The sequence below is a fragment of the Cyclopterus lumpus genome, chromosome 3 (genome assembly GCF_009769545.1).
Source record: "Cyclopterus lumpus isolate fCycLum1 chromosome 3, fCycLum1.pri, whole genome shotgun sequence".
Taxonomy (NCBI): Eukaryota; Metazoa; Chordata; class Actinopteri; order Perciformes; family Cyclopteridae; genus Cyclopterus; species Cyclopterus lumpus.
Genome location: NC_046968.1, coordinates 6,934,074 through 6,958,077, shown reverse-complemented (window position 1 = coordinate 6,958,077; position 24,004 = coordinate 6,934,074). Strand labels below are relative to the sequence as shown.

The following is a 24,004-nucleotide window of genomic DNA, read 5'->3' as shown; positions in this document are numbered from 1 at the left end:
TACAGCTCGTGCTGCGGCTGAAAACAGTTTTCTCCCCCCCCCCCCCCCCCCTTCTCTTCTCTGATTCAATAATCTCTTCAAACAGCATTTGATTTCTATGAAATATAATGTTGTGTCGTTATTGTCATTTGCATGACTATTTAATTGTTCATGCGTGTTATGTGAACAAATAAATACGTATCTTAATGCCACTGGGAAATATAATCTGCATTACAAACACTAAAATAATCTTCAATTACTGGTAATCGCCAAAATGTCAGAGATCACTGCACCGGGACTTATTATAGCCACGCGATCTGAGTGGACCTGCAGTCATCCTCAGGAACCTTGACTCATGCTGGCCAGCCATCTGTTCAACATGACCACCCTGCAGTCTAAAGCCATGAGCGTGCAGATCTGGTGGAGGTTGAGCGTAGCATTTTCCGATGAAATCGTCGGATTCAGGTGACCTTCACTTCAAGAATACGGATAATGAAATGCTCTGTCGCTGACATGCTCCTTTATTGGGTCAGGACAGGTTTCAGCCTTTTTGCAAAAATTGCATTAAGGCCATCCGCGGTATCTTACACCCATCAGTGGAGCTGCTTCTTAATGCACATCCACTCTGGCTGCGAAAATCGCCCATGGTAGCTGTTGGAACAATTTGATCTTTGCATTGAATATCTCATTCATTTAGTAATCTTTTTTTTAAAATGTTATATCCATTGCAATTTCCTTTTCCTTTTTGTCCAACAGCTGTTGATCACCCACAGCTCATCAATAGTTGTATTATGACAGTGGTGGTGGTGGCAGCAGATTCTCTATTGAGAAAGTAACACATGATTGTGGATGGACCGACGTGCATTGGTTGTAGAACCACGGTGAAATATTGAAGCTCGACCCTCTATAAAACACTGTGTGCCCCCCCCCCCGTCTGGCGCATGTGGCTGTGATGTTGTATCAACACTTCCCTGCCAGCTCCTTTTAGCCTGGGAAATCTCCTCTGGCACGACATGTAGGTCACTATTAGAGAGTGTGGCCACTTATTGTTTCGACCATTACAAAGGTTTCACTGCGGTCAAATCACTTTCCAAACTTGTGATCTGAACTGAACGCCGTGCTGCATAATTATGGGCGGATTACAAGTCCCTTCCTAATTGTTTTGATCTTCTTATTAACTCTGCCAGGAGATAATGCGTGTGTGTGTGTTTTTTGTGTGTGTGCGTGTGTGTCTGTCCACGGCTAATCTCACATTATGCTGCAGCAAACTACATAATATGTTGGGCGTCCAGTAATGGCTTCATGCTCAAAGACCTCGCGTGGTTGCGGTGACTCACGTGTTCTCAAAGCACCTTTTATTGCCTGTTTCTATGCTGCTGTGGACTGCCTGCTGACTCCTCACACACCACTCTTAACGGCCCCTAGCCGGTAGCGATAACACAGCTGAGTGCATATGGTTCGTTCACTTTTATTGCTAACAGCTAATAGCTAACGGACTATATCAGTACACACACTGCGGTACCTCGCCGCCTCTCAGCTGCTACTATGCGGGCAAACAGCTCGAAGGAGTTCAACTTTGGGTTTTGTGGCATGATTGTACGTGTAGCTACCAGGGATTGGCCAACAGGGCAGATGTAACCAACGATTGATTCAACTCTCATTACAGGACATGGAACACAAGCGTAGTCATGGGCAGCTCTTGTTGTCTGGGGAACCCACTTCCACGAGTCACAGCGACAAAATAATTTGGGTAGTCTAGCTTTGGTTCTGTACTTTATCTTTTGCATTTCATCTCTTGTCTTTTTGTATTATATTTTATAATGCATATTGTGAAAAGTGAAAGTAAATGGCAAAGAAATAGCAATTTTATCTCATTTCGGGCTGTCGACTGCTGTTTTAGGGGTTTTAATGTTGGTTTTATAACAGATTTTAACAGATAGTGTCTTTATTCATGATCTTGAAAAAAACTTGTTATTCACTTGAAGATCACACTCTTGCCTTAGTGTTGTAGTATAACAGCCTCTGCATTATGCTGCATGTGAAAGGTCATATTCAGCGCGTTCATTCAATCCCACAATGCAGCAGTGATCATTGCAGACTCAACTGGCGGAGATCTGCACTCTGAGTGCCCCTCTCTAGTTGCACCTATTTTTTTTGTCCGTGGTTGTTTTGCATCTCTTTGTAGTCAATGTGTGTCTCTTTGTGGTCATGTTGTTTCCATTTGTAGACGATTTCTGTCTCTTTGTAGTAATGTTGTGTCTCTTTGTAGTTGATTTGTGTCTGTTAGTGGTAATGTTGTGTCTCTTTGTAGTCGAAGTGTGTCCCTTTGTAGTCGATTTCTGTCTCTTTGTGGTAATGTTGTGTCTCTTTGTAGTCAATGTGTGTCTCTTAGTGGTAATGTTGTGTCTCTTTGTAGTTGATTTGTGTCTGTTAGTGGTAATGTTGTGTCCCTTTGTACTCATTCTGTGTCTCTTTGTGGTAATGTTGTGTCTCTTTGTAGTCCATTTGTGTCTCTTTGTGGTAATGTTGTGTGTCTTTGTAGTTGATTTGTGTCTGTTAGTGGTAATGTTGTGTTTCTTTGTAGTCGATTTGTGTCTCTTTGTGGTAATGTTGTGTCCCTTTGTACTCATTCTGTGTCTCTTTGTGGTAAGGTTGTGTCTCTTTGTGGTAAGGTTGTGTTGTTCGGTGGTCGTTGAGAGTCTCTTCCTGTTGGCTACGTGTCTCTTTGAGTGACATTTAAGGCCGGGGTGACCCCCTCCACAGGAAGCCCGTTCAGTAATCCATCCTTGGCATTACGTATGATAATGAATCCTAAAGACGTCGGTGATCCCCTGACTCTTCCTATAGTCTCATCACACAGTTGACATTTGTGGGTTTCAGTGAAATGTCTCGACAACTGGGTTGCTGTGAATTTTTCTTTGCACATATCCATGTTGTCCTCAAAACCTGACCTCTACATCTAGCGCCACCACCAGGTTTGAGTTTTAACTTGTCACATTTGAGTCGGATGAGGACCCAAACCTTTAACAAGGAAACAAATGTGCTGCATAATGGAGAAACAGGCCACATTATGCCTCCATCGGCACAATATAATCTCTGAATAGAGGTAGGTAGTAGGCAGGTTTTATAATTTTTTATGGTTCCAGTAAACTAATTGGTTAAACACACTGTTTTGTTGGGCTTCAACAAGGGTTTGTCAAAGGGGTTGTGGAAGGTGAGGGATTTCAGCAGGATCCCGGTGAAGCAACGAATGATAACAATACCTAGCCTCAATACCAGCAACGCAATTACTGTGGATTAGCATGAAAAAGTGTCTGTGGAGCCGGGAAGGTCACGACCTGTTTGGAGCCCACAGTGTGACATTCGGCCATCGCCGATCAGCTGCTCCATGACTTTGCTGATAATCCACCGCTGTAGAATGAATAGGGGCGAGCTTGGGTGCGACTGAGAGGTGCGGCAATTATTTACCAACAATAGGTGTGTTTTCTCCTCTCTGATTCTGCTCTGAGGAACAGTGAAGGTCAAATGACACGTGTTGTCGGTCCTTATATAATCAAATCAAGGTGGTCCTTTCATGTATTCCCACACTACCTTATCTCATGTTCCAGTGCTCTTCTGTCTAACGTAGCATAACAATCATCTTGTAACAGAAGAGAAGTGCCGCGATAGCTTAGTTATACACGTCATAACCGATTTGGTTTGAATCCAGGTCACGGCTTGTCATCCAGTCTCAGCATCATTTCGGTCCCTCTGGACAGGGAAAGTTAAATATGTCCACATATACATTTCATTCTGTAAATTTACTTTTGCTCATTGTTGCAGTTGTTTCATCTTCCTAAACTAGCAAACAACACACGTGTGTGGTTCATAGACGACTCGTGGTTTAAAAGTTATCCATTTGTCATATCTAAAAAACGTGGCTTAGCTACACTTTATTTTTTATGAATTCATGCTGAGTCTTTTGATCCTGGCTGTGGCATTTCCAGTAATATTTTCCACTAAGCACCTTTTTATTTCTTGAATGTCTATAAGGGAAGCACACATAAGACTCCTTTTGTTACTTCATATAATGAGCTCATACTATGCGAGTGTATAGCGCTTATGTTTGATAATGTGCTGTAAAAGCGAAGTCTGCAGGGGGTTTTCATTCTCAACATAATGTCTTAAATGTGGGGTGTACGCGGCTTACTCACTGATGACCTTTTTCTCCTGTGTAATCGTATGCATGTACCAACACATTGTTACACTGAGGTGGGGGAGGGGGGGGGGGGGGGGCAGCAACATTAGAGTTCAGTTGGAGATCTCATTTCTGGCTACCTGAGAGAAGTGTAACGTTCATTCTCCTTTTAGCTCTGCTTTTGGTCTCCACCTACCCCTGAGAAAACGATATTCACCAGCTCGTCGCTGACTTGGTCTGCACCTTGGTTTTAGTAGATGAACTTGCTGAAACATCTGCCTGGCGTGTCTGGAGAACAACGAGAATGCTGAGCGTGAACTAGAACAGCAGAGCCGGCGGGGGCTGGATCACGGAGCTGAGGAGAGGAACCGCAGAGTTGGACTGGAATTCTGTGTGGGTTCATCCCAACCAGCAACACATTTCGCCCACTGGCGGTCATGTGATCCTCAGTGGGGCACCTGTTCCCTCAAATCCTGAAAAAAAACAACTCTAATTTTGCACAATTTGAGCACAATGAAATGTATCCCCGCTCAAAATCAAAAAAAAGTGGGCCAATAAGAGTGCAAGACTGTGGTATCTGTTTACATATTTATGTATGTCCTTCCCATTATCCGCTAATGGAACCTGTTGAGGATCAAAGTGTCTCTCTGTCTTGGACTACAGGAAAACAAGAACATTGTGTATCACGTGTGAACACGTGGCAATATATTGCCATCTCGGGGGCAACCACACAAAACACGGCCCGGCTCCTAAAAACATGCGCCACCGCGTCACGTTTGCATTGCGTTCGTTTATTCTGCGCATATTCTTGTGTTCTTGCCCCGTTTTGTATCGTCGCGTGACCTCACGGCACACACTAATTACTGCACTCATAAAAGAGAGGCTTAAAATGTCTCCGGACGGGGTTAAAATTAGAAACTGTGCCGGAGCGTCAGTGTCACTGAACTGACGCTCCTGCGGGTGCGGAGAGCGCTCGGTAGCCGGCGCGCGCACGGAGCAACTAGGCGCGCGCACGAGGATGGAGAACGCGTACAGCGATCTGATGGATTCCTGAAGGGGGACGCTGAGGGAGGACCGGAGACCTCTCAGACACTCGGTGCTGTGCTCATCATAAGGAGGATCCGGGGGACTTCCAGAGAGAGGATTGCACTTTTGTATTTAAATGTTGTTATTTTTTTTGTATTTTTTATTAATATCTGATGTGGGAAATGTATCGCTCCACGACAACACGTTCGTAGATGTGAGTTTGTTCTGCCTATTTCTTGCATTTATGTGTTTAATATACATATATTGTTTGGCATTATTGGGGGTTGTGTACATAGTGTAATGTGACATGCAGTGTTTTGTTATGTGACTCTTTGTGGCACCCGTTGATGGCACTATTAATAATTCCTGATATCAAACGTAGACACCGAACTTAATTAAAGATAGAAATAATTCAGTTTTTTGTGTGTGTGTGTGTGTGTGTGGGAGGGGGGGGGGGGATTAGAAGCCATTATTTAAATGTTGTTTATTGCAATTCTCACTATCACAGATGGTTGTATCACGAATACCAAACAACTATGTTTTATTTTGTCCAATAACAGAAAATTGTGCTTAAAGTCTGGAGAAACCCATGTGCACAGAGGGCAATCTTAGCATCTATCCTTGTGAGTGAGCGAGAGAGAGAGAGAGAGATGCACCCTACCCACTCTATTGCTCACAGAACTATTCTCTCAGCCTCCTTATGCAAATCCATGTAGAAGGATATGTTGCACCAACTTCACGCACTGGGCTCATGTAGATGTGTTTTCCCTTATCTCCCTCCCCCAGCTGGCACCGGCCTCCCATGTCGCTGGTCTGACAGACGCCGACTCCTCGGCGAGGGTCAGAAAATGAACGCCTCCTGTGATCCTGCAGTCGTGGCGTATCAGCAGAGCTCCGGGTGCGACCTTGACGGCAGCTGTGACTGGCTGTCTCCTCCCCGCTGTAACTGGACGGTGGCGGACGGCGGAGCGCCGCGGCTGCCCACCTTTTCCACGGCGGCCAAAGTTCGAGTGATCTTCACCTTCATCCTGTGTGGCGTTTCCACTTTTTGCAACTTGACTGTGCTGTGGGCGGCCAACGACCACAAGCGCAAATCCCACGTCCGCGTGCTCATAATCAACCTGACTGCGGCCGATCTCTTGGTCACCTTCATCGTGATGCCCGTGGACGCCGTGTGGAACATCACCGTCCAGTGGCTGGCCGGAGACCTGGCTTGCCGGTTCCTGATGTTCCTCAAGCTGCAGGCCATGTACTCCTGTGCCTTTGTCACCGTGGTGATCAGTCTGGACAGACAGTCAGCCATCCTCAATCCTCTGGCCATCAGCATGGCGCCGAGAAGGAACCGGGTCATGCTGGCGGTGGCGTGGACCATGAGCGCCTTGTTCTCAATCCCTCAGGTAAGGCCAGGTGTGACACTGGTTGGACAAGACAGGTTGTTCGGTTGAATTAAAGACGGAAGCAACGGATTCGGAGAGAAGTGTTGTGTTATAAGAGATGTTATGAACTCTGTCTCCTGCAAACAGGAACACAGTGAGCAGAATACAGGTCTTCAGATTATCGGATCTGCACACATTATCTCAGTTTTCACGGAGATATTTAAATGTAGGTGATCCACACTTGCTGGAGGAAATGAAAAATCTCTATATGCGTGGTTCATCATGCTCTCTATATCTCTCTGCATTTACATAAAATGTGACAATTCATAGAGGCTTTAATGCAATAACAACCGGCATGGTTCAGGGGCCCCAAGTGGTCTCGGTGTTGGGGATTAGGGGCTCCATCATTTAGTTCCACAAGGATGGGGATCCCTAATCTTGACTGTATGAATGCTCCACTGTAAACAGTGAGCCATATGGCAGCCTAGCGTGTAACACTGTTGATCAGGTTCATGAGGGGGGAAGAAGAACAAGTTGCTGATACGCTGCTTTCCAATCTCCAAACAGAGTTCACTGGTTGAATTCCTACAATATGAACACATATGCAAATAGATTACATCTATGCACAAATTAACACAAATGCATATAGATTAGGGCTGCAACTAACGATTATTTTAATAATCGATTAATCTGTCGATTATTTGTTCGATCAAACAATGAATCGGATAAAAATGTTTTTTTTTTAAAAGCATTCATTCCCAACCCTTTATTCAGAAAATGCACAGGTAACAGGCAAACGTAAATTTCGGACTATAGAGCGCACCTATCTATAGGCCGCACCTGCTAATTTTTAAAAGAAAAAAGAAATTGTACATAAATAAGACGTTAGTTCTCGCACAACGTTACGGGTCTCTCCGATGGTCTTTGTTCTACCGGCTTTTTTCTTTTGTTCCACTCTGCGCTCAACTCAACTTCGTTGTTGCAGCCCTAAAATAGATTGCAAATTAATCTGCAATTATGTTTTTGATATTTAATCTATCCTTTTTTTAAATCAAATTTCAAGCAAAAATACGCAAACATTCGCTGTTGCTTTAAGGGTTGTTTTAATAGATACACATTAATATCTTTTGCTTTTGGACTGTTAGTTGGGGGCGGTGAAGCAATATTATGATAAAATACAGACATATTAATTTCCACCAAACACTGGCATTTGACCTACATGAATGCGATTCCTCTGCTGGGCTATTTGGTCAAACCAACATAATGCTTTACTCTTTCCATCACACCTCTGCCAAACAAACGAGGCGAAGAAATTACCGCCAGCAAAATGATATCCTTATATTTTTCCATTTTAATTCCACAGATGTTCATTTTCCATAATGTGACCATCACATACCCAGCCAACTTTACTCAGTGCACCACGAGGGGCAGCTTCGTCACTCACTGGCAGGAAACGGCGTACAACATGTTCACCTTCTCCTGCCTCTTCCTGCTGCCGCTGGTCATAATGATCATCTGCTACACCAGGATCTTCATCCAGATCTCCAAACGGATGACAACAAGGAACTGTGAGTTCTCGTGGGTCACAAAAAGACCTACATGTGATGCATTCATTTTAATATGTCGCTTGCTCAATATGCCGTCCGTCCATGAACACTGTCTCTCTCTCTCTCTCTCTCTTTCCTCCAGTGTCCTCCGACGAGCCGCATCTCCGTTGCTCCAAGAACAACATCCCCAAAGCCAGGATGAGAACTCTGAAAATGAGCATCGTTATAGTGATCTGCTTCATAGTCTGCTGGACTCCGTACTACCTGTTGGGTTTGTGGTACTGGTTCTTTCCGGACGACCTGGAGGGGAAAGTCTCCCACTCCCTCACCCACATCCTGTTCATCTTCGGGCTTTTCAACGCCTGCCTGGACCCCATCATCTACGGCCTGTTCACCATACGCTTTCGCAAGGGGCTGAGGAGCTCCTACCGCAAATCCGCGGCGATGTCCGACCGGGAGATGAAATGCACGGCCGCTGCTTTGTCCTCCAAAAGAGGGATGAGGACCGTTGAAAAGGACAGCAGCAACGGACGGGCTGAGTCCAAATCCTCTGACGGCAGGTCTCCGTCCAGTCGAGGGGGAGGAGGACAACCGTGTCATTTCAGTGCTGAGAGCACAATATGAGTAGAAGCAGGAACTGGACACTGCTAATGCAACTGGTTCACTTTTTTTTATTTCAGGGTTAAATGTGTATTTTACACGTGCATGTGTAGAATAAGTCTTAAAAGCTTCTTTTTTTAAAAATGATCCGTTACCTTGATGTGTCTCTGTATGTCGGCTTACATAAAGCCTTTAAGAACCGCTACTAAACAGAGCTTTTTGATGTGTTTAGCTCCTATTTTAAGACGAGTCTGCCCATTCCAATATGCATTTGCCAGTGTGGAAACAGCTTCAGCATGTCGTGCATGCAACTTCACGGCCTCTGTGTCTATTAGGGAGCTTCAGATGGCGGTGGAGGCTACTGAGGTTGATAGCTTTCCTTTGTAGCCAACACAAAAGAAGATAATAAGTTCATCAGATGCTTTATTGAGTCCATTCCCTGAGGGGTAAAAACCAAGAACCACATCTCCATTGTGTCATAGTAGGAAAAGCACAATGTTACTAATACCATTACCGAGGGCCTCGTCTGATTCAAGTGTTCCACTCAGTCAATCAGTGGGACAGGGAGCATCGCAGCGTGAAACAACCAACACCTTGGAAACTGAAAGTTCCTCATGCTCCTGCAGTGCACACATGGAAAACAAGTTTGAAAAGGTTTTTCATCATAATCAACGCTCTGGACACGAGTTTGTTAGTGTTGTTTTTTCTTCTTCTTTCATTTACGGTTTGCGACAATATAGAAATAACGGCATGCAGTGATGATGTGGCAAAAATGCAGGCCGGCTTCTGGAGGGCGGACTTGTGCATGCACTTTTAATCCAGATTACAGTATGAAAACACATTCTTAAAGCCATGTGTTACTTTTGCAGTTGCCACGACTTCATATTGGACTCCATCGGTTGGATTATGTGAAAAATGTGTCCGCTGTTTATTATCCAATTTCTCTGGATTCACTGTTTCACTCTGGATTTCACCTGTACATCAGGACAGGTGTGTTAATGTAGTGATGCCAGTATAGGCTGCAACTAACAGTTATTTTAGTTGATTTCATTTTGTTGAATTATTTGAATTATTTCATTGATTAATCTGGTGATTGTTTTCTCAATGTATTGTTTGCTAAATAAAATGTGAGGTGAATCGTAGCCTCAAGCAACCCAAAGGGGCTTTCCTAACTATATTACAACATTATTGGTCACGCAATGTATTTCAATGTTTGTGGATTCAAGCTGTAACCGTAGTGATTCTGTGCTGATTAAGAATGTCATTGTAAAACTGGGATTTCAATTCTTGGATGAGTAAATATCGATACGTCTCAGCTGGCACCAGGTGGCTTCAACGGCTCCAACTTGTCTACCTCGTAGCTTTCTGTCACAATGAAGAATTCCAAACACGCCAGAGACGACTTTCCTGCGTCTCTGTGCGTTAGACGGAGCGACACATCAAAGCATGTGGCGCTCCATCGACACCACGAAGGAATGTCTCAAAGGCCCGACGTGGACACGACCGGTACATTGTGTGTGATGCTGAACGTCTTATACATTGAGTTCAGATTGAAACATGAGCTTAAAGCAATAAAGCGTGAGATGTGACCATTTAGTTAGTTGGTTTATTTTCATGATGGGTGAATGAACACATCAAAAGTGCTGGTCGGCACCTTTGAACATATCATAGAGGTTCCCAGTTACTTGACCAGAAATCAGTACCAGGAAACCAATGCTGGACAAGCAACTCTTGCAGCCGTAATTCTTTCTGAATATTTCATTGGCAGAACAGCCAATAGGAACTCTCTGAAATGACCTGTGATTGGCTCGATTTTCTAAAGCCTGAAAAAAGGTGCAGGAGTTTAGTTTTCCACTTGAATTGCAAGATGCTGAAAGGTTGTTATGGAATGTGTGCCCAATGCTATATATATATATATATATCCCTGAGTGAAGAGGAACATCAATATAACAGATGATTCCAACCTCTTTATATTATATTATATTATTATATTATATCTCTATCTGTATCAGGGAAGCATAAAGTGTTCATCTTTAGTCCAACCTCCCTCCTTCAACTGCCCATGAGTCTCTACCTGTATCTATACAACACAGATAAGAGTTATATATATATATGTAGATATTATTGCCAGTGAATGAGATGGCACGTGACACATATTTAGAGGTAATGGGAGGCATATTTTGTTTCTCTTATGGACAGAGCTATGGTAGCTGTGTGTCAATCTTCTCATCTAACTCTCAGCAAAAAATGGCCCAGAAAATTTCCCGAAAAAGTCAAACTATTTATTTCATTCCATTCAGTATTTCTAATAATACCTCACAAGTCATGATATATCTTTAACCCATCGGTGCAGTATTGTGTTCGTTTTTTTGGTGCTTTTTGTGACACGGCGGTGAACAGGATGAAGTGGATGGTCAAAGTGTTATCGAGAGTCTCTCAGGGGACCAGAACATTGTATCGCTGATGTTTGCCATCTCGTATCCAGACCCACCGAGTCCTCTGGAGACCCGGAGGCCCTGTCCCTGTTCCTGGAGCAGTCAGCACATCTGGTCAAGGGCTTGTTTCCCCGTCGTGACGAACCACTGACGTAAAGGGAGAGTATGAAGCACAACACACAGCCGTGGTCCATCAAGACAACGCTGCTAATCCGGGTTGTCACTTGTATCCGTATCACTGATACTCGAGCTGTTTTCAGTCTCATCCCATTTTCAGCCCGGACATCTAAATAGAGCGTGTTTGATGACTGTTATCGCTTACATTGTTTTGGACTTGGCCCACATTATTATTCTCCCGTCTCTTCTCGTCCGGAGCGTTCCAACTCATTCATTGCTCACTGATCCCTCCCAGGCCTGTCCGCTCCCATCACGTCTCCTCTGGTGTTGGGAACACAATCGTCTGACATCATCATCATTATCATCATCATCACACGGGCCTCTTCCTCTTGACGTGCATTCCCAGGCCCGGGAAAGATGCGCGACACCGGTTGTCCGCTAAAAGGCAGGAGACGTGCTCGCTTTGCCTCATTGCAGCCGCCGATCGGATGTCCGGACGTGAAGGCCGCACACGAGTGTGTGGAGTGTACGCGGCCGCTCGAGGACCGGTGGCTCCGTGTGAATAGTGCTTTCCTCTCTCTCAACTATTTCAGTTGGAAATGGTGCTGTTTCATCAGCCGACTGCTCTGCTCGGGATCTTTGGACCTCTGGTGCCGCTCCCCCTCGCTGGTCCGATGATGTTCCCGACTGAGATATTATTAGCCTGCAGCCTGCGTGAATATCCCGGACGCTTGAGTGCATATTTTAGAGCAATTAGGCTGTGGGTGTTTGCGGAGACTTAATCTCGTCTGTCAGTTCACAGGAACAACAATAGGAGCACCAGGATGTGTAACACAGTGTAACACTGACTGTCCAGTGTGTCGAAATGCAAATGAGCGTGGAGGAGTTATTGGAGCATCACGTTTTGCAGCAGGAGAAGGCCTCATTTCTCAAGTGTGCACACCTCCTCACCACTAAGTCATATATATGGCTGGGATGTTTCTGTGCAGTTTTATATGGTCCCACGGTCACAGGATAAATATAATTTTTGTAATTACCTTCCAGTAGCTTTAAATTCAGAAGAAGTTGCCGACAAAGATCTTGCTTGATTCGTGCCAGCAAAAGCAGCCTGCTTCCCCTCCCCGTTGAAGACTTGGTACTCCATGTGCAGGTAAACTACTTAACCCTTTTCCTGCCAAACAATGGTGCAGATAAAGTGCAGAGATAGCAACAATTTGTGAAGGGCAAGTCACAGCAGAGTCCTTATTTTACAGAGGCAGGGAGCTCCAATCGTTGGTAACTGGATCTGGTCATGACAAAGTGAAATCTATCGTGACCTTTTCACACATGTCAACACTATCAGGAACTGCACTTTGAGATTCTGCCGCATAGTAAACCTGTGAAATACAGTTGCATTTAATCATCATTTGTCCTGTGTCATGATATTCAGTTGCTAAAGGATGTGCGTGGGGGATTTTTTTCTATTTTTCTTTGTCAACAAATTCCATGAAAAACACAAAGCCTTGTACAGCCTATTATTACGATGGTTTTCAAAGTCTCAGCCACAATGCCTCCTCTTCAGCCACAGCCTATTCCCCAGGCCCCTTCGTTATTGACATGTTCCATCCAACCCTTCAGTCACTCCCTCCTCTACCCCATCACCTGACCGTCCCACCCGTCTACCTCACATCTCTTCTCACTCCCCTCGTCATCCTCCCAGTTTGCGGGCTCACTTCCATTCATTCCACACCAGACCACCATTAGTTGCAATGCTGCTTTCTTGCAGTGTGTGTTTTTTAAATATAATTTTTTGAGCTCTGCGTTCCTGTCACTCTGCCCGATTCAGCACCTAGACCTGTCTTCCCGTTCCATCTGCATTCGTGCAGCCTTATCCTCTCGGGCTCGTATTATATACACAGGAGCAGAGGGTAATGTCTGTGCATCACAACACCACTGTGGCTTATACTGATAAGAATAAGGGCACATTTGAGCCGATGATTGCCATCTATGTCTAAACGTGGTTATGGATGTGTTCACGACGCACGGGAAATTGGAGCTTTTGGATGTCAAATCCACCCTGGTTGGCAGCGTAACTGCATGAAGAGGCTTCGCCACCGCATGTTCTCATTTAAATTGCAGAAAGAAATTGAACGTCGATCTCCCTCATTTGGTTTTAGACTCGTCCCTGGTTGACCCGACATGTACAAGCAACTTTCAGGGCGCTGACGCATGAAGATGATTGGATAATGCTGTTCGTATAGCTCTATTAGAGGGTTCAGTGTTTTCCATACCGTTTTAGGAAAACAGCCGAGGGTTGAATGTGCTCCAGTAAAACATCCATCTGAAAGGTAATCTATTCTGAAAGGTAATCTATTCTGAGAATAACTAAATGGTTGAGATCATTTGTGTTTGTTTTGGACATTTTAATTGAATAAAGGATACAATGACAGTTACGTATGACAGTTAGTTATATAATATACTGATTTCCTGAAGGTTTTGTTGTGGTCTTCTGTAATCCTTCGACTGGCTGCTTTGTTATCTGACTGCTGTGGGCTCGAGTGATTGCGGAGCATCCCTGCAGTGCTTTGCATTTATTTATTTATTGATTTGTTTCTTTCTCTGTCGCTGTGAAGCGTGTTCTTTGGTGGAAATGTCAGATGGATTTAGTTTTCTGTTAAAGCAAGAAAGGAGGATTTAGTTCATTAATTTCATGGTTAATCAGGATTTTGATGGCTGGGTAAGATATTTTAATGAAAGAGTTAAGTGTCTGTAACACCTCTCTACATCTTATTGAAAAATAAACTCAAATCAATGTCAGTGCAGTGAGTGTCTCCTTCTTGGTTACTCAATTGCAGTGCAGCAGATGTTCCCAGCATGCATTGTTTCTTTTGTGATGAAAAGAATGACACTTTTTTCCCCCCAAACTTCAGGCATGGGAAGGGATATTGTTTAGCACTGCTTAGCTGGAGCAGTGTTATCTGTTATTTTTCTGCATACATGCACAAAATACAATACTTAAGTGGAAGTGGATGGTTTACTTATAATGATTTATTCAACATTTTCAGGTTCCTAATCTTAATCTAAGGATTCAGAATGATTGGATAAAATGTTTTTGTTGGGCAAAAAAATAAATGCATGAACAGAACTCAAAAGGATTTCCTTTACCATCAATTTGATTTCATGTTTCTTCAGTTAATTAATTGACACTCCGAACACGAGCATTTAAATGAGCCAGTATGGTTCAATGCTTCATTCAGTTCTGTAAAGGAGTTATTTGTTAAATGTCAACAGCAAAACTGCTTTAAGCTACGACAAAGATGGAAGTCAAGGTTTCTGAAAACATGTTTAGTGTCTGTACATAGTGGACATTGTGTTACTTGACGAGCATTAGATACATATTAGCTCTTGTTTCAGATTGACTCCAAAAAACACCAACAAACGATATCGTGGCAGCGCTAATGATGTTTGAAATGAAAGTCCTTCCACACTCAAACTCTTGATTTTAAAATGCAAAGCACATAAACTTGGACTGCTTGAGCCTGCACTCAGGAAATATCGGCCATTTGTCAGAATTAGTGTTTTTTTGTATGATCCAAAATGTGGTCTCTGTTTTCCTTATGTGATTATTAATTTCTTTGATTTAGGTCATTTCTTGAACATGTATTAAAAGGATCTATAATGCCTCGGATGTATGCTTCATCCTATGGACAGTCGGGGGCAGTGCAGCGCTGTGGATTGACCTTTCTAATCTGGATTTGAGCGAGCGCCTGCTACGTCTTCCCATAGCTCGAGGAGATCTGCCTCAAATATGTTCTCCTCTTGTTTCAGGTCCCGTGAAGTGACATGTCAAGGGCACAAAACACAATACAAATACTTTGGAGACAATTTTACCCATTACATTCTGTGAAGGTGATTCGGTTTCACGTTGTAACGTTGGTTACAGGTTTTCTGTATTAAGAATTAGCATCGGGTGCTAGCTAAAAATATGATAGCAATGCTATGACTAGAATTCAAAATTATCATATGGATGTCTTCAGGGTCAGTATGTCATGACATTATTAACGCTGTCCAAGGTGCTGAAAAGCCTTGGCCTCAAATATCCTCCTGGACACAGGGTCAAGTTTCAGTTGGGCCAAAGAAGAAGAGCTATTTATCAGTCAAGAAAATGTTGCTGTTTACTGATTGTCACTATATCGTAATGGCAGACAGATTATATAAGTATTTGAATTATTTATGGCTATTAACATATTATATTTCAGTTTTCCTTCTTATGAACATTTTAATTGCAATTACTACTGTAGTGACCCCATTGCTTATCAAAGAAAAGGCCACTATGGTTGCTCATAGACTAGTTTAGATGCGTGCAATAAACAGATGCAATGTCCAGGTTTTAACGCGAAAGGTTATTTATTTCTAATGTTGTATGTTTTCCAACACAAACCAAAAGATACGTTCCCTTACAAAACCCATTTGTCTGTCCCAAAAATCAAAATCAAAACATTCGTTGTGACACTGTCTGCTCTCATACGGTCAAAAACCTGCGAGTCTAGCAACTAATTAAATGAAATATGTCTTTACTGTTCACTATAATGATTCACATATTAATGAGACATGTAGATATTAGTCCATGAAATATATGTATTAACCACAACAGAGACAGTAAATATTGAACACAGAGCTTATAGTGCAAGGTCACAAAAACACAAATATCTAAAACCAATATAATAATTAATATAATAAAAATGAGAAACAAGCTTGAGCACGGCCTTCATCCCACGGTGTTCATTGAGCAGGTTGTCAGCTGCCTTCATGGGGCCGGCCACCTCTTGTGGTCCAACACAAACACTCTCCCTCCGGTCTTCACAGGTCCAGTCGGTGAGGACAGCAGGGGCAGAGACGGGCGACGTGTTTCTATGAAAACAAAAGACAAAGAGTACAATAAGTTATTCTGACCTACAGGAAGGAAAAGCCTGATTTCACACACTTGTCCGGGTCAAAACACGCTTTCCACTTTCAGATACTGACTCATGGCTAACTGGTATGTTTATGCATCAGTTTATTCATTTACACATTAAATATTGTCACATCTTGTAAAAAAGAAAACTGCAACATATCCATTACCCTGCTAATAAAAATAAATGCGATTGAAATTCAGTTCCTACCAACTAATGCTGAAGTCTCGTCCATTACTTGTCAGGATCTCTGTCTGACCCATTGTGTGTTTACCTCTGTTCTCCCAAGTCTCCTTACCTCTTGTGTCTGTCATGCCCTGGTTGTGTTGTTTTTGCCATGTGCTTGTTGTGTGGGTGTGTACCTCAAGAAGCTGGCCACACCCCCGAGCGGTGCACAGCTGTGGCCTGTTGGCTCGTCACCAGCTCCATATCAACCCTGGTCCTGCAGGCCTGGGTTGTCAGTCTGTTACGTCTTCTTCCCCGGTAGTCTCCACTGCCGCGCCATGAGATTCTCCACTGGCTCGTTACGCTAACTTTCTCTCTCCTTGTGCGCAGAGTACCTGCTTCGTTCTGCCTGCCTCCGACGTCGATCCTCGGGACACACGTCGTGATCGGCTCGCTGCTGTGTTGGACCTCGGGCTCCACACTTCTTTTGCTTTACGGAATAAAACTCCATTAGCTAATTCTGTCTCCTGTGGTCTGCTATTGGGTCCAAATCCTGTTCTCCCGTGACATTACTTTGTCTGTTTAATGGTTACCTGGATCTGTCTGAGACCCGGGAGTCGTACTGGGATTCAATCCACAGGAGGGCATGGAGGAAACTGAAACAGCTTGAGTGGTGCCATTGAGGATGACTGGGCAGTGGATGTGCTGCTTTGGAGGAGGTGGGGCAGAGTCTTGGTCCTGTGCTGGTCCCAGTCCAACTTGGCGGCAACCGCGCAACGTACTGCAGGCCAAACTTCTCTCCAGCGTCTACTAGAGAAATGAAAATCTGGACACACTTGTTTGGAGACTGCATTGAGCTGGGCCATTAATGCAGGATCAGAGACGGCTGGGAGGTGAACGCCTGTCTGCTTCAAGTCCACCAGGCTGCTTCAAGTCCACCGTGCCACCCCAGTCATCCCCTAAACTTGAAACGGCTCTGGGGAATCGTGTGTTCCAGTGACCCACTGGTCCTGGTGGAAGTAATAACCCTCCTCCTGGAATGTGTCTCTGATGAGGATCATATTTTCTCATCAGAATACCAAAAGACAAACATGACCAGAACATGGTCAACATGAGACAAGTCATGCTTCCTGTGGGATAAGAATTCATGGTCCAGTTGTCTGGCAGATGACGAGGATGATGCATAAACAGCTGTTAAACACAAACAAAACAATATCATATATGCTAAATAGAATACAGGATTAATAGCAAATCGGATGAATTGTAAATTATTATTTTGAATCTTCAGCTAGTAGAGACAAAGAAATAAAAGACATCAGATGTTTACTCACAGCTCTGCACATGTTGAAGGAGAGACACTCAGCATCTCTCTCCAGCTCTTCATCTTCATCCATCACTGGCATTGTTTTCACACCAGATATTAATAGGTAGTCTGTATGGAAAGCAGGAGATTAGTACAGACAATTTAACATGATATGTGTACATTAAGTGCCTTTCTTTCTGCATGCCTGGGTTTGTTGAGCTACACTATTTACATTTCAATGGCAGACCCCCTCCATGCCATCAGAATATGATTATACTATATAATAAACAACTTTATCACATTCTGGTGTTCTCTGATTTTAACAGTGGTGATGAAGGTATACAGATCTTGTAAAAATAAATATATGAATACCACCATATGGTGTAAATACTCTTTGACCAATAAAAGTTAAAGAGTATTCAACTTATACTTATTAGAGTCATGCATTAAAACAAATGACTTAAGTAGAAGTACTAAAGTTTAGCATCAAAACAAACTTTAAGTACCCCAAGTATAAGGACCCACTACTCGTTTTAATATGCTGCTGGTAGTTTAATCTATAATAACACTTCATTTATTAATTGAGTATATGTTGTATTATAACCTTAATCTGCTAAGTAACTAGTAACTCATTCTTTCAAAGAAATGCGGAGCCGTTAATATACGTGACTACAAACTGCATGCATCCTGACGTAACATTGAGCGTGCACGTTTATGGCGTGACGTGATGAAAAAGAAACATTGGGACAGTCGGTTCATCGTTTATCTGTACACATAAGACATCCCTGACCTTTGACCTCACATCGGATCAGGAACAACTCCCAAATAATAGAAAAAAACCTTTCAGGGTAAAAAAGGTAAGAACCCTTCAGGAGAGCAACAGAGGAGGATCCCTCTCCCCGGATGGACAGAAGTAATAGATGTCATGTGTACAGATGAACAGAGTTACATAAACACATTCAATCAAATAATTGCCATCTGGTGGACTTTTCATGCACTGTAGGCAGTAGCAGGCTTTTCATTAAATGATCTTTCCAAAATATTGTTAATATGTCAATATGTGTATTGAGTGTTTAATATGTTGTTCCTTATTTTATAGTAAAATTGTTTTCAAATATGATACAGCAGGTGTTGTATTGTATTTCATTATTCAATCTGGATTATGGCTTGACACAAAACTACAATGTTTTGGATCCTTAAAAAGTAGAAACGTCATAGTAAGATATATTGAGTTGATTTTGTTTTTTATAGATATTAAACAATCTTTGTCTAACATAATCTTTTGTTATATTGCCTAATTAAAAGGATACATTCTGAGTAAACAATCATTAGTTTGTTGTTAACTTTTAGATGGCATCAAGGTAGTGTTGAAAATGTCATCAGCATGATTCTTAAAGGCAATCCAAGTGACATGGAGCAGCTAGGAGAAGATGATGAGGATGAAAAGACTCCTCGTGCAGTGCTTGCTGAGGGATGCTCAGATAGGACTGAGCAGTTGCCCATCAGTGCATTCAAATAAATACATTGATGAATATGCCTGATGTATGCAATGTAAATACAAATATTTGATTGTCTGTATTTTTGGACTAAAAGTCCAATAAACACTTCAATATAAAAAAAATATTTGATTTGTCAGGCTTTACAGCTTGTGAGCAAATGAGGTTTGGGATTTTTTTAGGACAGTGAAAAGATATTTAGTTTGGCACAAAGGTGTGTTTGTGGTAAATCTTTTAACTTAGAAGTGATTAAAGTACCTGGTAAATATATATTAATTATAGTTATCAAGAGAAGAAACTTGCCGGAGCTCCGGGTGACTTCCGGTGTGCGTTTCCAGATGGCGACGTAGATCGTAGACTCTCCTGGTCAAATTAAGGGAAAAAAAGCCCCACCAATGCAAGAGAACAGTTCATAAAAAAAAAAAAAATGATCCTGAATGAGGGGGCTTGGAGCAGGAAAGCGACAATAAGCAAAACTAAGAACAGCGAGGGAAGAGGAAAGAAAGAGGCGAATGACAACACAGTCACGGCGGAGGAGATGGAGCCGCGTGCAGAGGAGGGGGGGTCACGTCTACATGGAGCCGCGTGCAGAGGAGGGGGGGTCACGTCTACATGGAGCCGCGTGCAGAGGAGGGGGGGTCACGTCTACATGGAGCCGCGTGCAGAGGAGGGGGGTCACGTCTACATGGAGCCGCGTGCAGAGGAGGGGGGTCACGTCTACATGGAGCCGCGTGCAGAGGAGGGGGGTCACGTCTACATGGAGCCGCGTGCAGAGGAGGGGGGTCACGTCTACGGCTGAAGCCATCCAAAACCTGGGAAAGGATATTCAAAACCTGAAAACGGAACTCAAACAGGAACTCGAAGACTTCAAAAATGATTTTAGAAACGACATTAAAAAGGAATTCAACAACTTTAAGTTGAAGATAAACCAGAAACTACAAAATGTCTCCACAGATGTCCGCAACCAAGGCGAACGGTTAGCAGAAGCAGAGCAGCGAGTCAAGGAAACGGAGGCCGCTCCAGGCCAAGGTGACGGATCTGAAAGCAAGATCACGCAGAAACAATATCCACATATATGGGATTAAAGAAGGCGGAGGGAAGCTCAATGATAACATTCATGGAGAGCTTTCTGAAGACACAGCTGGCCCTCGATACCAACTCGGACCTACAGATCCAGCGAGCCCACCGGCCCGAAACCTACGGACGACACCGTCTCCAGGTCTATCCTGGTTACTTCCAGATATTTGACATTAAAGACAAAATACTGAAAACAGCGTGGGCAAAAAAAAAAAATCACCTACGAAGGGAAAACGGTGGCGTTTGAACAGGATCAGCCCACGTAGGTGAACAATAAACTTAAGGAGTACAAAGACATAAAGAAGATCCTTAAGGAGAAACAAATACGCTTCCAGACACCATACCCTGCTAAGATGAGGATCCACTGGGAAAACGGCCCCTGCACATATAACAACGCCACAGAAAGCAGCCGAGGACATGAGGAGGAGAGGCTACTCACTGGACCTGCCGCAGACACCCGACATCAGCTGGGACCAGAAACTCACACAAGGCGCTCACTGGAGCAGGAAGACCGGGAACGGCACTGGCCGGGTCCGAGAGAGGACCAAAGATTACCAACGCAAAAAAAATATGAACAATATACAACTGGGATTCATCAGGTATGGACAGACACATTTCAGACACCGCAAAGAGGTGTACAAAATATGAAATACCTCTCACCCGGTAACACGATCAAAGACGTACACACGCACATGAGTAGACCCCCCCTTTCCCCCCTTCTGCATTGATAATAATGAACTTGACATATCGACAATTCCAAAAAATTAAAAACTATTTCTACTCTTCCCAATTAAAGACAGTAGTTCTTTGGTGTGATTATGGTGACGAGGCTAAGAAAGGAGATGGAAAATGAATGCAAAGGGATCCCAGTGCAAGCTATGATCGCAGACCGCAAATTAATGTTAAGTTATCATGACCAACTGAACCCCATTGTCTCATTTACCCTTCATACCTGGTTTTGTAGTCATAAAGCAATTCCATTTATGGAACCAGTTAAGAAAACTTAGATGGCATACGATACAGAATTTAAACCAAATAGTATAGTCTCTAGATTCAGGTATTGGACAAACCAAGGTATTACTGCATTCTGCACAATAATGGACAACAACTCACTGCAAAGCTTTCAGACATCGAAGGAAAAAAATTGAATTTGGAAAAGTATGACTTTTTCAGATATTTACAGTTACGGCATTACTTTTTAAAAGTAAAAAAAACACGAGGTAACTATAGAAATAATACAAGTGAGAGTACGGGCATACATGAGTAGCTCTAAATCAGTAATTTCAAAAGTTTTTTCTGGTTCTCGAGCAGTCCAGACGCTTTTCTGCTTGCTCCTCATTTTTCTGCTTGCTCCTGCATTTTTTTCTGCTTTCTGCTTTTATTCCTCTTTCTTTTTTGTGAAAATCTATGAGGAGATTACAATCTTCTCAACATGCCCGAAGGAGTAATACAAACAAAGTCTTCCTGTGAAAGCTGTCGGATATATCAACAAGAAATTTGTGCGCTACAGGGACGGATGTTTGCCTTAGAAACCGAAAAAAGGACTTCAGGAAACGCTCCCAGCGGAATCCAGTGGTAAGAAGTCCACATTTACTTTCAAAGGAAAGGGTGAACAAACTGCCACTTACAACCTAAATCTAAATGATACTGTGTCTTTTCCAAGACTCTGTAAAGACACTTGTAATGGACTTGGTGCTAAGCCGAAGCGAAGTCAAAATGTTGGTATCAATGGAGGATACGTAACATCACCCGGAATAAAGTTGACGAACAGATTTTTACCACTGTGAACCATGAAGCCAGTGCAAAGCAGCAGATGGATAGAATAACTGTGCCGAGTGTCAAGGTCAAAGATACTCTTGTGCTTGGAGATGGAGCCATATCTAATATAAACATAAACAGAACAGCTACTTGCAGCTATCCAAGTGCCACTGTCTCTGACATCACACAAATACTTTCTGAAGAACTGGCAAAACACCAAGGGGTGAAACAGCTGGTTGTGCACGTGGGTGCTGTGGATACCAGAAAGGATCGGTCTGAAATCTTAAAAAAAAAGACTTTAATAAACTATTTGAGAGTCTTGATGAAGTGGCAATACCCAGGCATCAGAAAAGGCCTAGACCGGATCCTGTGCTACCATCAAGAGAAGAGGGGAGCGAGAGAAGGGCTCCTGCCTCGCCACCCAAGGCCCCAGCGAGGGATTCGATCTCAGCAACCACAGCAGCTCCAGCAGCATCCCGAACACAGGATTCAGATGCAGCAGGTCCTCCATCACCTTCACCACAGTCCTCACCACAGGCCTGGAACCCACCTGCTGCATCTACACCTTCCAGAGACGCTTCACTTTTGTTCTCGTCTCCACCGTCACCCATGAAGCTTCCTGATTATCTTGAAAGCTTGGTGAAATCAGGGATTAAATTGGTTCCCCTCACTCCAGACATGGCAAGATCAAGGATTCGTTCCCCAAAAAGGAATCACGCACCCTCTCCCTCCTCAGCCTCCTCCACCAGCCAAGACCACCCCAGCTCGGCCCCCACCACCGGTGCCTACAGCTGCTATCAACGGCGTCAATGCTGTTGTCTAGGACGCTGACGGCCTCTGCGTTGCTAAACCCCTTATCAACCGGAGGTCCAGGGAGAGAGTGTCTAAAACAATAACTACTGTCCAAACACATAGATTAAATAAGAGAGGGACAGTCAGACTGTCTGATCAGAGAAATCTAATCCATATCCCCTGCAAGAACACAGCGTCCAGTTCAACTTTAGCTAATCTCAAACATGCAGTACTCCATGTCAGATCTTTAAGTAACAAATCTTTTTTAATTAATAGTTTTATTTCCTCTTACAATCTTTATGTTTTTAACTAAGACATGGCTCGACAAAAACACAGCTAATGCAGTCCTGATTGAGTCTAGTCCACCTCACTTCAATTTTGTTTCTGAAACTCGACAAAATCAGAGGTTTGGGGGGGTTTGTGCCATATTGAGGGACAATATACTCACCCACAAATTGTCATTGGGGGTTTTCTCATCATTTGAGTATGTGTCATTCAAAATGGAGATAAAACAATCTTCCATACTTTATATCACTATTTACAAACCACCACAGAATTGTTTTATTGATGATTTTCCTGAATTACTTTCAGTTGTGTGCACTGATTTTGACTGTTTAGTCATTACAGGGGACTTGAATGTGCAAGCAACAGGCAAGTGAAAGAACTCAATGCTGTCCTTGATATGTTTGGTGTAACTCAGCATGTGTTTGAGCCCACCCACAACAGAGGGCACACTCCAGATGTGCTCATTACCGAGGGTGTTATTATTTCAAATGTGAATGTCGTTGATGTTGCTTTATCTGACCATTTTTGTGTTTTCTTTGACTCGTCTGTTACACCCAAACCAGCAGTTAGGTCTCCAGTTGTTCGAAAAAGACTCATAAATGACGGCACAGGGACACAGTTTATGGTAATGATTAGGTTTGAAAATACCCCGTGTTCTAATGTTGATGATCTGTTGAACTGTTATACATCAAGTGTTTTAAATGTTTTGGATACCATTGCTCCTGTCAAGGTTAAAATGGTTAAAAGTAGGCAAAAGGCACCGTGGAGAAAAGAAGACTCGGTCAGGGCACAGAAAAGGGATTGCCGGAGAGCCGAACGGAAATGGCGCAAGTCAAAGCTCCAGGTTCATTATGAGATTTACAAAGAAAGGTTATGTGCGTTCAACCAGACTTTGCATAGAACAAGGGAGAGTTATTTTTCTGAAATCATCACAAACTGA

General features: G+C 43.2%; 1 protein-coding gene and 1 long non-coding RNA gene across 3 annotated transcripts; one reads left to right on the top strand and one right to left on the bottom strand.

Annotated features, from left to right (window-relative positions):
* The first annotated feature begins 5,292 nt into the window (after positions 1 to 5,292).
* LOC117751281 (putative gonadotropin-releasing hormone II receptor) lies at positions 5,293 to 8,729 on the top strand. Its single transcript, XM_034563033.1, has 4 exons — positions 5,293 to 5,396; positions 5,969 to 6,579; positions 7,922 to 8,126; positions 8,248 to 8,729. Exons 2-4 carry the CDS (start codon positions 6,031 to 6,033, stop codon positions 8,727 to 8,729), a joined length of 1,236 nt encoding a protein of 411 aa, XP_034418924.1. The 5' UTR covers positions 5,293 to 5,396; positions 5,969 to 6,030.
* Positions 8,730 to 15,693: 6,964 nt separating this feature from the next.
* LOC117727030 lies at positions 15,694 to 17,786 on the bottom strand. Of its 2 annotated transcripts, XR_004609008.1 has the most exons (4): positions 17,685 to 17,786; positions 16,947 to 17,544; positions 16,551 to 16,843; positions 15,694 to 16,147 (listed from the first exon to the last, which is right to left on the bottom strand). It is a non-coding gene; the product is annotated as an uncharacterized LOC117727030 (long non-coding RNA). The 2 variants fall into 2 exon arrangements; XR_004609007.1 differs by having other exon boundaries at positions 15,694 to 16,843.
* Between the last annotated feature and the right edge of the window lie 6,218 nt (positions 17,787 to 24,004).

Excerpts from the sequence above, each read along its gene's own strand:
- LOC117751281 (XM_034563033.1), top strand. The coding sequence starts at position 6,031 with ATGAACGCCTCCTGTGATCCTGCAGTCGTGGCGTATCAGCAGAGCTCC. Across the intron at positions 6,580-7,921 it reads CCTTGTTCTCAATCCCTCAG|ATGTTCATTTTCCATAATGT; the intron begins GTAAGGCCAGGT and ends TTAATTCCACAG. Across the intron at positions 8,127-8,247 it reads ACGGATGACAACAAGGAACT|TGTCCTCCGACGAGCCGCAT; the intron begins GTGAGTTCTCGT and ends TCTTTCCTCCAG.